Source organism: Ranitomeya variabilis, chromosome 4 (assembly GCF_051348905.1).
Source record: "Ranitomeya variabilis isolate aRanVar5 chromosome 4, aRanVar5.hap1, whole genome shotgun sequence".
Taxonomy (NCBI): Eukaryota; Metazoa; Chordata; class Amphibia; order Anura; family Dendrobatidae; genus Ranitomeya; species Ranitomeya variabilis.
Genome location: NC_135235.1, coordinates 427327866 through 427342010, shown reverse-complemented (window position 1 = coordinate 427342010; position 14145 = coordinate 427327866). Strand labels below are relative to the sequence as shown.

The following is a 14145-nucleotide window of genomic DNA, read 5'->3' as shown; positions in this document are numbered from 1 at the left end:
AATGGACAACATCGATGTCATGTTTGATCTCAGGGAAAGGGTAAAATCCTGATGAAAAATATGGCGTAGATCTTGAACTTCTGCGATCATCAGGAGTGAAGTAATAGCATAAAAGTTGAGGATTTCATAAAATCCTTAAGAGCTGAAGACATCCGACAACCTGGCTCATGTGAGGTCATCACAGGGGTAGGGGTGGGGTGTGTGTGGGTGTAACTCAGGTAGATAAAAGGTAAAGACCCATTATGATCTTGGTTCCTGTAGCGAGACACATCTTCTTTACAGAGTATCCCCTAAATCGAAGTGCTCACCTTCGGCCAAGTTGATTCATCTTTGAGCGGTGTATTAAGCATCTTCCATTATTACTTTTTATTTTATTGACTGTATATGTTGTATTGTTTTGTCCCCTTTGTAAAATCTTTTGTACTTTTAATTATATATATATATATATATATATATATATATATATATATATATATATATATATATATATATATATATATATATATATATACACACATACATATACACACATACACACACACAGCACAAAGAAAGAGTCCGGGTGAAATCCCAAACCTCAATTATAAAAATCCAGAATAATTGGAGGCAGCACACCGTTTGTAGCGAAAAGGAGCTATTTAATCAGCCCAGAAAGTGATGTTTCGGTGTGTGTGTGTGTGTGTGTGCCTACAAGTAGTATTCAACCCCCTGCAGATTTAGCAGGTTTACACATTTGGAATTAACTTGGCATTGTGACATTTGGACTGTAGATCAGCCTGGAAGTGTGAAATGCACTGCAGCAAAAAAGAATGTTATTTCTTTGTTTATTTTTTTTTTTTAATTGGGAAAAGTTTTTTCAGAGGGTCATTTATTATTCAAAATATCACGTTTATAATGGATTACTGGGTTTTTCAAGTCACAAAAATCATGTAATAAAAACCCAAGAGAATCTTTATTATTAAAATAAAAGGCAAACCATGCCACCACAAAGTGACCAAACTCAAACAAAAACGTGTTCCACCCAGTTAAAAACTATGGGATGTAGCTAGCAATCCCTAAACCAGCTCCTAGATGATACCTGCCTGCCAGCGGAGGTTGACACCCTAGGGGGGAGCGTATTGGCGCCCCCGCTCAACGATGACTGACCCTAGGGGCCCTAATACACCCTACAACCACTGGTGAGCCCCACTGCCCGTGGGCTAAAGGACCACTATGTCTATACAAACAGCTGCTGTTCTAGGGAAAGCTAGCACCCAAAGAAATTTAAAAACAATATGAACACATCAGGACCAGACCGGTGTATAAATCGGAAGATCTCAGCAGATAATGGTTACTATTTGTGGTGGCTGATAGATAGTCAAAAACCCCTACCACTCAATATCAGGGTTGTCTGCGATTATCAATCAGATACTCAATTGACTAAGCACCATATGTGTGTATCTGCACAGTCCGGATCCCCCTGTATCATAGTTGGTAGGACCGAACAGAAGACCTTAAGACGGCCTCCAAATCAATACTGATATCAACATACACACTGTTGGTGCTTAGCAGCCACCATATCCAAAAGAGCCATTGATACTCATCTGCATAACGCCAGACTTCCTACACCGTCTGTCCTTCAAAGTTAGCGCCTCAACGCGTTTCGCCTGCCTAGGCTCATCAGGAGGCTCGATAAATTGATGTCCTTGTGTCCCAAGAAAGATGGCTCACCGGTCTGGTCCTGATGTGTTCATATTGTTTTAAAATTTCTTTGGGTGTTAGCTTTCCCTAGAACAGCAGCTGTTTGTATAGACATTGTGGTCCTTTAGCCCATGGGCAGTGGGGCTCACCAGTGGTTGTAGGGTGTATTAGGGCCCCTAGGGTCAGTCATCGTTGAGCGGGGGCGCCAATACGCTCCCCCCTAGGGTGTCAACCTCCGCTGGCAGGCAGGTATCATCTAGGAGCTGGTTTAGGGATTGCTAGCTACATCCCATAGTTTTTAACTGGGTGGAACACGTTTTTGTTTGAGTTTGGTCACTTTGTGGTGGCATGGTTTGCCTTTTATTTTAATAATAAAGATTCTCTTGGGTTTTTATTACATGTTTTTTGTCATTAATTATTCAACCCCTCAACCCCCCAGAATTCTGTTTGGTTCCCCTAAAGTAGTTCAGGCACAAAGAACAATGAGCTTCACATGTTTGGATTAATTATCTCTTTTTCCAGCCTTTTCTGACTATTTAAGACCCTCCCCAAACTTGTGAACAGCACTCATACATGGTCAACATGGGAAAGACAAAGGAGCATTCCAAGGCCATCAGAGACAAGATCGTGGAGGGTCACAAGGCTGGCAAGGGGTACAAAACCCTTTCCAAGGAGTTGGGCCTACCTGTCTCCACTGTTGGGAGCATCATCCGGAAGTGGAAGGCTTATGGAACTACTGTTAGCCTTCCACGGCCTGGACAGCCTTTGAAAGTTTCCTCCCGTGCCGAGGCCAGGCTTGTCCGAAGAGTCAAGGCTAACCCAAGGACAACAAGGAAGGAGCTCCGGGAAGATCTCATGGCAGTGGGGACATTGGTTTCAGTCAATACCATAAGTAACGTACTCCACCGCAATGGTCTCCGTTCCAGACGAGCCCGTAAGGTACCTTTACTTTCAAAGCGTCATGTCAAGGCTCGTCTACAGTTTGCTCATGATCACTTGGAGGACTCTGAGACTGACTGGTTCAAGGTTCTCTGGTCTGATGAGACCAAGATCGAGATCTTTGGTGCCAACCACACACGTGACGTTTGGAGACTGGATGGCTCTGCATACGACCCCAAGAATACCATCCCTACAGTCAAGCATGGTGGTGGCAGCATCATGCTGTGGGGCTGTTTCTCAGCCAAGGGGCCTGGCCATCTGTTCCGCATCCATGGGAAGATGGATAGCACGGCCTACCTGGAGATTTTGGCCAAGAACCTCCGCTCCTCCATCAAGGATCTTAAGATGGGTCGTCATTTCATCTTCCAACAAGACAACGACCCAAAGCACACAGCCAAGAAAACCAAGGCCTGGTTCAAGAGGCAAAAAAATCAAGGTGTTGCAGTGGCCTAGTCAGTCTCCTGACCTTAACCCAATTGAAAACTTGTGGAAGGAGCTCAAGATTAAAGTCCACATGAGACACCCAAAGAACCTAGATAACTTGGAGAAGATCTGCATGGAGGAGTGGGCCAAGATAACTCCAGAGACCTGTGCTGGCCTGATCAGATCTTATAAAAGACGATTATTAGCTGTAATTGCAAACAAAGGTTATTCCACAAAATATTAAACCTAGGGGTTGAATAATTATTGACCCACACTTTTATGTTTAAAATTTATAAAAATTTAACTGAGCAACAAAACTTTTTGGTTTGTAAGATTTATGCATCTGTTAATAAATCCTGCTCTTGTTTGAAGTTTGAAGGCTCTAACTTATTTGCATCTTATTAAACCTGCTAAATCTGCAGGGGGTTGAATACTAAGTCACCCAGGCCCATGTTGTCCCCATGAACCAGATGGGATATACAACCCCTGGCAAAAATTATGGTATCACCGGCCTTGGAGGATGTTCATTCAGTTGTTTAATTTGGTAGAAAAAAAGGCAGATCACAGACATCAGAGAAAGTTGGAGTCAGATTGATGAAGAGTACTGTTTGACACTCATTAAATCCATGCCTCAGAGACTGCAAGCTGTTATAAAAGCCAGAGGTGGGGCAACAAAATACTAATGATGTGTTGGAGTGATTTTTTGTTTGTTTGTTTTTATGATTTCATAATTTTTTCCCTATGCTTGGTTAAAAAAGTAACCATTACTGACTACCACATTTTTTGTTCTTGATTTCTTTTAGTTTTTCTTAAAGCCAGAAAGTTGCCATTTGAAATGACTTTAGTTTTGTGCCATGTCTGTGATCTGCTTTTTTTCTACAAAATTAAACAACTGAATGAACATCCTCCAAGGCCGGTAATTCCATAATTTTTGCCAGGGGTTGTATATCCCATCTGGTTCATGGGGACAACATGGGCCTGGGTGATTTCAAATGCCAGGGCTGAATATCAGCCCCAGTCCATACCTGGATGGTGGTAGCGGTAGTCTCGGGTTACCGTGGAGTTTGCAGCGACGGGGGAATATACATATATTCCATGCCTTGGAATCGGAGGTGTATATACACCATACATTAACTGTTAGCTTCCCGATAACCAGCCAATTGTTAGAAAACAGCCTGCGGCCTCCTCCGTTAATCGATCAATTGTGTAATTGTCCAGATGATAGGGGACAGCAGAGAGCTGTTCGACACAAAGATCACAGCGGGTGGTTCTGCGTGACCTTCCCAGGCTGCGATATCTTGACACTCAAGTAGGAAAAACCCCAAACCGATTTGAAAGAGATTCCGTGGAAAAAATGAAGGAAGAGTTGCAGTTTGATATGCCAAGATCTGCATGGAGCTTAGTCCCATTTATCAAGCCATTTAAATTTTTTTTTTTACATACATACAGTGCCTTGAAAGAGTATTTGTACACGGTGAACTTTCCCCCCGTTACACCTAGATACTTAAATGTATTTTATGTGACATAACAACACAAAGTAGCAAGCATTTGTGAAGTGTAAAGGAAACGATACATGGTTTTCTAATTAGTTTAAAAATATAAATCTGGAAATTGTGAAGTGCATTTGTATTCAGCATCACATGGAGTCAGTACTGTGTAGGACCACCTTTCGCTGCAATTACTGCTGCAAAGCTTTTGGAGTATGTCTCTACCAGTTTCGTATATCTAGAGCAGGGGTGAGGAATCTTTTTCTGCCAAGGGCCATTTGGATATTTATACCATCCTTTGGGGGCCGTACAAACTCCATCCACAAAGTACATCCTGACTCTGGCACTGGTTTCAGGATGTAATCTTTCATTGCATGCCCTTCAGTGTCCAGTAGTGAACACTGTGTGTGTGCTAACAGAGCAAGAAGAAATTAATGAGCTGGTGGCAATCAAAATACATCTCCCTGCCCAAGAATGCAGTCCCTGAGAATCTGCTAGGGGGCCTGATAAAAGTTCATCGAGGGCCGTAAATGGCCCTGGGGCCTGAGGTTCCCCACCCCTGATCTAAAGGCTGAAAATTTTGCCCAATCTTTGCAGACTAGCTCTACCTCAGTGAGATTGGATGGAGGTGTCTGAATAGCAACTCTCAAGTCTTACCACAGATTCTCAATGAGTTTTAGGTGTGGACTGTGACTAGGTCATTAGGACACATGAATATGCTTTGAACTAAACCATTCCATTGTAGCTCTGGCAGAAAGTTTAGGGTCTTGCTGGATCGTGGACATTTGCACCAGTCTCAAGTGTTTTTTAGCCTCTAACAAGTGTCCCTCCAGGGTTGTCCTGTATTTAGCTCCATCCATCTTCCCATCAACACTGACCAGCTTTCGTATCCCTGCTGAAGAAAAAACATCTCCACAACATTGATGCAGACACCACCCTGTTTGACTGTGGGGATGCAGTTTTGAGAGTGATGTGCAGTGTTAGTTTTCCACCACACAGTTTTGCATTTAGCCCAGGCAATTCTAATTTGGTCTCATCTAACCAGAGCACCTTCTTCCACATGCTAGCTGTGTCCCTTACAAGACTTTTTGCAAACTTCTTATGGCTTGCTTTCACAAATGGCCTTCTTTATGAAACTCTTCCATAAAAGCTACATTTTTTGAATATACTAATGGACAAATAGTTGTCATGTGGATCTCTGCAGCTCCTCCAGATTGACCATAGGCCTTTTGGCTGCTTCTCTGTATTCCCGCTCTATTCCCCGTGCTTGGTATGTCCATTTAGAAGTACAACAATGTCTTGGTAGGTGTGTAGTTGTGCCACACGCCAACCAGTTTTGGATGAAGGATTGAACAGTGCCACATAAGATGTTCAGAATTTGGGTTTTTTTTTTTTATTTTAAAGTAGCCTAACCCTACTTTACTCTTCTCAACTGTATCCCCGACCTGTCTGGTGTGTTCCTTTGCTTTCATGATGCCGTCTCAAATAAATTTGAACAGAACAACTGTAGTTATACAGAGAATAACCCAAAAAGGTGGGCTCAATGTACTAATTATGCAACTTCTGGAGGTCTATTGGTACTTAAGAGTGTCAGACAGCAGGGGGTTGAATACAAATGCGCGTCACAATTTTCAGATCTATATTTTTAAAATAATTTGAAAACCAAGCATAATTTCCTTTACACTTCACAAATACTGACTACTTTGTGTTGATATAGCACATAAAATCCCAATAAAATACATTTTAGTATGTGGGGCTAATGTGAAAAAGTCTATTGATGGGACTACTGCTCCCATCAGCCTACGGCTGCTGCCGCTAATAAAAGAGAGAGTAGGCGGAAGAGTATTGATGGAGTATTCATCAGACGGCGCCTGCGCTCTAAATAAATAATGCAGAGGCGAGTTCATCACAGTTCACAGAGAAATCTCTCATTTCTCCCAGTGAACTCTGAGCTCAGCATTGCACAGTGAGACCCTCACTGTGCTAGCGGTGATTTCACTGAGGTCACCACTGTTCAGGGGCTAAACTGGGAACGTTGCCTCAGTGACCTGCGATAACCTCGATGGCGTCATCGCTAGTAACTGAAGCTGTGCTTGCAGCCGCTCATTCCCCAGTGGTTCTCAGCCTGGACGTTGCACAGTCAAGGTTGAAAACGGTTTATCCCAGACATGGATTACGGTGTGGGATAGAATGACGGACAGGTGAAGGACATGGTCATTTTTTATTTTTGTTTTATTACAGGAGACAAGGGCTTCAATTGAATGGGTGTTAGGGAAGTATAACTTATTTTTAAATAAAAAAGGATTTTTTCATTATTTCAAATAAAAGACTTTGTGTGTGTGTGTGTGTGTGTGTGTGTGTGTGTGTGTGTGTGTGTGTGTGTGTGTGTGTGTGTGTGTGTGTTTGTTTATTTACAATACTACTATAGGATTAGTAATGGATAGGTGTCTTATAGACGCCTGTCCATTACTAAGATGTGGGCTTGATGCCACCGGAAAATGCAAAGGTGACATCAACCCCACAAATACGAACCCCACTTGCCACCGCTACAGGGCAAGTGGGAAAAGATGGGCAAAGTGCCAGAATTGGTGCATCTAATAGATGCACCTTTTCTGGGCGGCTGCAAGCTGCTATTTTCAGGCTGGGGGGGGCGCCAATATCCATGGCAGTAGTCCCCATCAGCTGATGCCAGTGACCGGAGGTAAACTTTTTACCTCAGATCACAGCTGTGGTCTCACGATGTCATTTGACAGTGTGGGAACTGCAGCTGTCTGACTGTCCCTTATGATTTTACCGCTGATCAGAGGCAGTGTTTACCACGCTGTCATGCACATGACAGCGTTGCAAACACTGGATGTTTGGGCCCCCCATTCAAGAGAATGTGGTCAGGGTTTGGGTACTGTTCTGGCACCTTTTTTTGTTTAAGTAGGATGCATTAGAATAACTACTAAGTATTTCATTCGCCATATTCAGAAAGCAAGAACTTATTTTTAAGTCAAAACAGTTGTGGATTTGTATGAGGGCTTCAGTTTTGCAGATTGAGTTGTACTCATTAGTTGTACTATTTTGGGGTTCATACAATTTTCTAATCTTTTTATTCCATTGTTTTGTGAGTTAAAATGTCCAAAAAAACACAACCATTCCTCCATTCCAATTATTTTTTACATTTCAGTTCCAGCATTTATTGTAGAGGATAAATATTTATTGGTTTATTAGGACAATCACACAGGCGGCAATACCAAATATGTTACATTGATATCATTATGTTTGGGGATAAGGGTATAGATGTTTATATTTTTGTTGGTATATATTCCCCACGCTTTTTTTTTTTTTTTTTTTTTAACATTATCCCCTTTGGGGACTTTAACCTGTGATCAGAGACCGGTATTCAGAGACCGTGTTTACTGCGGTCACAATTAACCCAGCCACATGCTGGGATTCATATGTGTACTTAGGTGCTAAACAGAAGGTCCTTCAGTGAGTGCCCGGTTGCCATGAAGAATGCCATCTACGATCGTGTCAAGGTGGAGGGGGACAATGGGGAAACGATTGGACGTCCTTTACATTTGCTGCCTTTTAAATGCCTCCATCAGGATTGACAGTCCAATCTATGAAAATAAAGTGCTCCACCTAGTGCTGCCCCCGGGCTGCATGGAGTGGGCTTGCTCCATACATATACAGTGCACATCCACCATATGGCTTTGAAAGTGTAAATTACCTTGTTAAAAAGCTTAACAGGAGCAGCTATAGATCCAGTTTCCCTGAGGTAGTCAAACCATTTGAAAGGTAGTTTTGCGTAGCCTGGAAAAATAAATAATTGCTAGTCATCTTGTCTGGGTTGGCAATCACAGTGTATATGGCAATTTTTCAATCAAGCAGATTTAGGTTAACAATCAATTACTTAAAAAAAAAAAAAAAAAAATCAAAATCACATTTGTAAATGCTATGCGAGAACACATTTCATATCTCTGATTATACACTCAACAGTGACACTGCAACACCAAGAAGAAAAAGTCAGACCTATGGAACACAGGATGGATAAATGTTAATGATATGCAAATGTGAAAAAAATTAAGCAAGATTTTTTAAAATATCTAGATTTCTTCAGTAGCCAGATGCAGAAATCTCCGCACTTACACGCCTTGGCTCCTATCAATGAGGATATTTATGGCTGTCTGAGTAATGTTCTGCCATGCAGAGTGTACTTGGGTAGGCAAATAATCAAGATCCACTGATGGCAGCTCCTTTTAAAATTGCCGACTAACTCACATCCTAGATGTGCTTTACAGGACCAGAGATGCTGCAAGCAATGATAGCACATTTAGGCCACACAAGCTAACCACAGTACCATGAGCAACATGTGGCCTGGTGAGATCGTGTTGAAAAACAGCTCCTGGGACACTTTCGAAAATTAGATGCATCTCAGGTTTCACTGCCTAATCAGTGTAACGTCGACCTGTCAGTGTACCTGGAATGAAGACTACAAGGGTCTGGATACCATACATTTGAAATGCCGTATTACATTCTCAGGAGTAGGACCAGTGGCAGATCCCCTCGTGAAGGTATCTACAAGTTGAAGTCCAAACACGTGGTCTCCAGCAATGAGTCACCATTTTGTCTTGGATGCAGCAATAGGTGGAGATTGGCCTAGTGGTCATGCCAGGCCCACGAACAGCCCAGCTTTACGTTGATTTGGTCATGGAACCAGTGGTACGACCATTTCCCAAGTGTCCAGGAAGAATTTTTCAACATTATAACACCAAGCCGTATATTGTCAATGCTACTGTGAGCAGCCTGCATGGCCTAAACAAGTTATCTTGACTTGCAGCCTCTCCAGACTTGTCTCCCATCGAGCACATTTGGGACGTTATTGGTCGCCAATTGCAATGAGAGCTGCCAGCAGCGGATCGTGAGGATTGGTGTTGCCAAGTACATTCAGTGTGGAGGAACAGTCCTCAGACATCCATTAATAAGCTCATAGCATGCCAGGGCATGTGATACTGCAAGTGGCACCCACACTCGATAAATCCAGATGTTTCCATTTTTTTTCTTCATCATTTGCATATCATTAACAGGTCTATCAATCCTGTGATCTCCATAATTTCATAACTTTTCCTTCTTGGTTTTGCAATGTCAATGTAGAGTGAATTTTGAGATGCACACAAGCAGAAGAGGTTACAAAGCAGCGCTCACTGATTCCTTTATACTGCACTTTATTCCACAAATCAGAACTGTTCTCTCCCACCCTGCTAGTGGTGAGGGCAACGCCATGACAGAGGGAGCTCAGCTATATTTTACGTAGTGCTCCCAGCGACGATCGCGCATGCACAGTTCTTATACTCACGCGCTCGTCATGACGCACTTTTACATTATAGGTCGTGAACCCCTATCCGACCAAGATATTAACTTACATGAAAGGTTGCTAGGCGTTAAGTGTTGTCCACTTTTGGGAATATTTTTTTTTCCTCTTACCTACATACATGCAATAGCGGCTAAAATCATTTTTGCAATTGGGTTTCATTAACAGTGTTGCACTATTTGCCTCCAATACCCGCTGTATTACACGGTCTATTGCTGGCTGTGGAATTAAAGGGGTTGCCCACTTCATCTTTAGATATTGTGTACACTTATTATATAGGTATGACCGGTTCTCCTCCTGCTCTAGTTAGGGAAGTCATCCTTGTAGACCGCACAGCTCTCCAGTCCATACAGTGGCTGCTGATGGAGGAGCATATGACCAGACCTGTCCATCAGTGTCCTCCAATAGAAAAGCAGCCTTCTCATGTGAGGTTTTCTATTGGAGGACACTGATGGACAGGTCTGGTCACATGCTCCTCCACCAGCAGCCATTATATGGACAAGAAAGCTGCACTGACAAGAACCGGATAAGAACCGGTCATATCTACAGTATATAACAGTAAGTGCCACAAAATCAGGTCCCCCAACACATCTGTTCCAGTAAAGATAAAGTGGCGGACCTTGTTACATCTCTGTAGCCAGCAATAGACCATGTACTACGGCGGTTAAAGGAAGCAAACCACGATGAATGATTTTTAGCCCCAAGTGCATGCATTTAAGTAAGGATTAAAAAAAAAAAGTCCACAAAAGGTGAACAATAGTGATGAGCGAGTATGCTTGTTGCTCAAGTTTCTCTAACAAACAGGCAATCCCCAAATCATGCAGATGCGTCGACAAACAATCTCCGAGCATGCCGAAATACTTGGAGACCACCCGAGCATGCTCGGAGAAACCTGAGTAACGAACATACTCGGTCATCACTAGTGAATAAACCTTTAACAACAAATCTGGGCTGCTTTACTATAAAACCCACATGGCAGTATGCTGTGACTGCTAGTCGTAAGGTCATCCTTCACAAGACATCAATTCAGGACCACCAGTCTACATATACTGTAGTGGAAATATGGCCAAATTCAGACCTAACCTACTTTCTATTGAAATGTACAGCAGAAACTGCAGAGCTGGGAAATGCCAACAGGGTCGGACCAGGCGCACCAGCCCAACCCTGTGCGAGTCCTACCTCGTGGTGGAGTTAGTTCAATCTTGTTAATTTCACAGAAACCAACAGGGAATATTGAGGGGGATAACGCATGGTAACAAAACCAGTCTGAGCCATCTGCTGCTTCCGAGCCATCAATCCCAATCATTAGGTAGCCCTCTGCCAAAACCTTAAAGAAATACAATAAAAGTAGTGAATATACTGGCTAGCAAGATGCTGGGGCGCTGGAGCGAACGGTCACTTTTCTCTGATTCCAGCTGAATAGGATAAAAGGGCGAGTAGCAGGACTGTTGCTAATCTTGTGGACAGTATTTTTACTTCTGGACACATCTACCTTTATTACTCACCTTTCTAATGGTTGCTACACATATTGCAGAAAGGTTTAGGGGATCAATAGCTTCCAGTTTCATCCCTTCTTTGAACCATTCAGAACTCTGGTCGACATCTTTGACCTAATAATAATAATAATACAAACAATGATTAGTCAATGTATTACTACAGTATACATTATGTTATACCAGTTTCTTCAATTTAAAAGAGATCATTAGGCAAGTCAAAAAAATCATCTTATCCATTAAAAACATTATTTTAGTGTGCAAAAATAATAAACACAAATGGTTAATGTGGTGCTAAATGACACAGTAGGCAAAGATTTCTGGGAGTAAAACATTGATGGCTTTCCTAACTGTAGGCCACCAATACTGGATTGGAGGGGTCCAACCTGCCACTTGGCTGAATGAGCAGAGCTGCAATCCTAGAAAATTACATTTACAGAGGAGCCACTCTAACTTGAGAAAACAAGAAGTAACATCTTTGGAATGAGGGTAGAACACATTTTTTTCAAGCTGGATTTTCAATTCTCGGCCTCAAAAACAGCTGTAATATAAAATTATTCAAACCTCAATGCAAATTTTTAAGTTTAATTGCAAAAGGTTTCTTAAAGAGGACTCAAACTAGTGCTACTATTTGGAAGTAGCAATATCAACCCTTTAACGAGCCTTGCCACATAACTTAGGATAAAGGGCAAATCAGACAAGTGTTTCGGTTTGTATGCTCCTCATCAGTGCAAAGCAAGAGATCTGATTTGGATGGATGAGATGCCTCTGGACAGGTGTCTAAAGGGGAATGTCTCAGATTGTGGAAAGGGTGAACCTGGCATATGAGTTTGTACACCAGTTTGGTACTCTGTACATTTTGCTAAGTGGTGGTAATTCCTCTCGTTACACAAACGTTCTGCTGTTTGGAATAAACAAATATACAAGTATTTCAACTACACTAACATAAGGGATTTCTCCAAATTCAAGACAAAAGTCCACATTTAATGACTACTGCAGTCTCAGAATTATGCACCTCCTTCATGACAAGCGTCTTTAGCACCTAGTAGAGCAACCTTTGGCTGTTCGGACCTTCTGCAAAAGTGACAACAGCTTTTGCCAACATGCCTGAGGAATCTTAGACCATTCCTCAAGACAACGGTCCAGAAAGTGAACCGACAAGATGGTAAACTCAAAGTTCCCAGAGATACAGTTGTAAACAGTTTGCCAGTGCAAAGTTAAAGGACCAGTGGTTGCACTATCTGGAAGTGGCAGGAAGAAGAAGCAATAACTGTCTACCATCAGATTCCTGGTGATTCAGGTAGTCAAATGATTTTAAAGTGACCACAAGAGTCTGGCAGTGAGCTTTGGTGGCAGCAGACGCCAGATTTCACTTGACACAGTAAGGCTTGTGCTAAAAGCTGAAGGTCTCCATGGCTGTACGCAAAGACATTCACCTCTATTGACCCTAAAGCACAAGAGAAGTTAGCTCCAATATGCTCAAAACTATAAAACCAAGCCTCAGTTTTGGGATTCTGTTTTGCGAAATGATTAAACAAAACTGGACATTCTGAGGTCTATAGATCTTTGGTAGGACACGAGAAGGAAGAATGAAGCATACACTCAAAATAACACCCAGCCTACAATGAAGCAGCTCAGTGATACTTTGGAAATCGTAATAAGTATAGGGCAAGATGGATTCAATCAAGTAGCAGGAAACTCTAGGAGAAAATGTCATGGTCAGTAAAGAAGACGAAATTTGAGAGTCCTTAAACTTCCTTCAAAAGGGAGTCTGTCAACACAGAATGACTGGTGAGCGGTGCCCTGTTGGGAATGATGTAGCATATACATTAAGAGGTATACATTTACCTTTTTAAATAAATGGGCAGGGGCATCATAATGGGATTCCTGTTTCTTTAATATATCTAGGAGATAAAACAAAGCAGGGCATTGGAAGTCTAGAATTACCAAAGAACAGAAATAGTGGCATAATTAAGTTTTAATCCTGCATACCCGATCTCTTAAAGCGATGGCCTATACTTCGAGACCAACCAATGTGATGAATGAGGGGGCTATACATGTGACACCAGAAGTCGTCTGTTTTGTCTTCACTTTCCTCATACACAAGTCGTAATCTACCTCCAATGACTGTGTCTACCACCGCAACCCGCATCCGGCAAAGATGTGTTTTGTCCACTACTTCTACCTTCATTAAAGGCTTGAATGGATACTGCATACTATCTGATACCTACAAAAAAAATAAAATGTATATTAAAAAAAAACAAAACAAACAAAAACAGAAGACCATGGTACTGGTGTGAATAAAGGAAATGAGAAATTCAATTAAAAGGGCTCAAGCAATACACCATGCCTGTATCCCCCCTCCCAATGCCAATTTTCCATTTTACGTGCTTTAGTTCCCCCTTCTTCCTAGAGCCATAACATATTTATTTTGCCACCAATATACAGGACCAGTTGTACTTTTGAATGACAAAATCCATTTTATTATGTGATGTACTGTAGTGAGGAGTGAACGTGCTTGGATAATGTCTAAGGGTGCTTTCACACTAGCGTCGTACGTCGCAATGCGTCGTTTTGGAGAAAAAACGCATCCTGCAAAATTGACCACAGGATGCGTTTTTTCTCCATACACATACATTAGCAATGCATTGCGACGTATTGCCACACGTTGCATCCGTCGTACGACGGATGCGTCGTGTTCTGGCGGACAGTCGGCACAAAAAAAGTTACATGTAACTTTTTGTGCTTCGTGTCCGCCATTTAC

At 42.1% G+C, this 14145-nt stretch overlaps 1 protein-coding gene across 2 annotated transcripts in view; it reads right to left on the bottom strand.

Annotated features, from left to right (window-relative positions):
- The window catches only part of MBTD1 (mbt domain containing 1), a 110435-nt gene that overhangs the window by 63907 nt on the left and 32383 nt on the right, over positions 1-14145 (bottom strand). For both annotated transcript variants that reach the window (XM_077251362.1, XM_077251363.1), the window contains exons 9-13: positions 13374-13608; positions 13230-13285; positions 11394-11498; positions 11068-11215; positions 8248-8330 (exon numbers count right to left, since the gene is read on the bottom strand). In XM_077251362.1, the coding sequence (XP_077107477.1) occupies positions 8248-8330; positions 11068-11215; positions 11394-11498; positions 13230-13285; positions 13374-13608 (627 nt within the window). The remainder of the gene's footprint in view (positions 1-8247; positions 8331-11067; positions 11216-11393; positions 11499-13229; positions 13286-13373; positions 13609-14145) is intronic.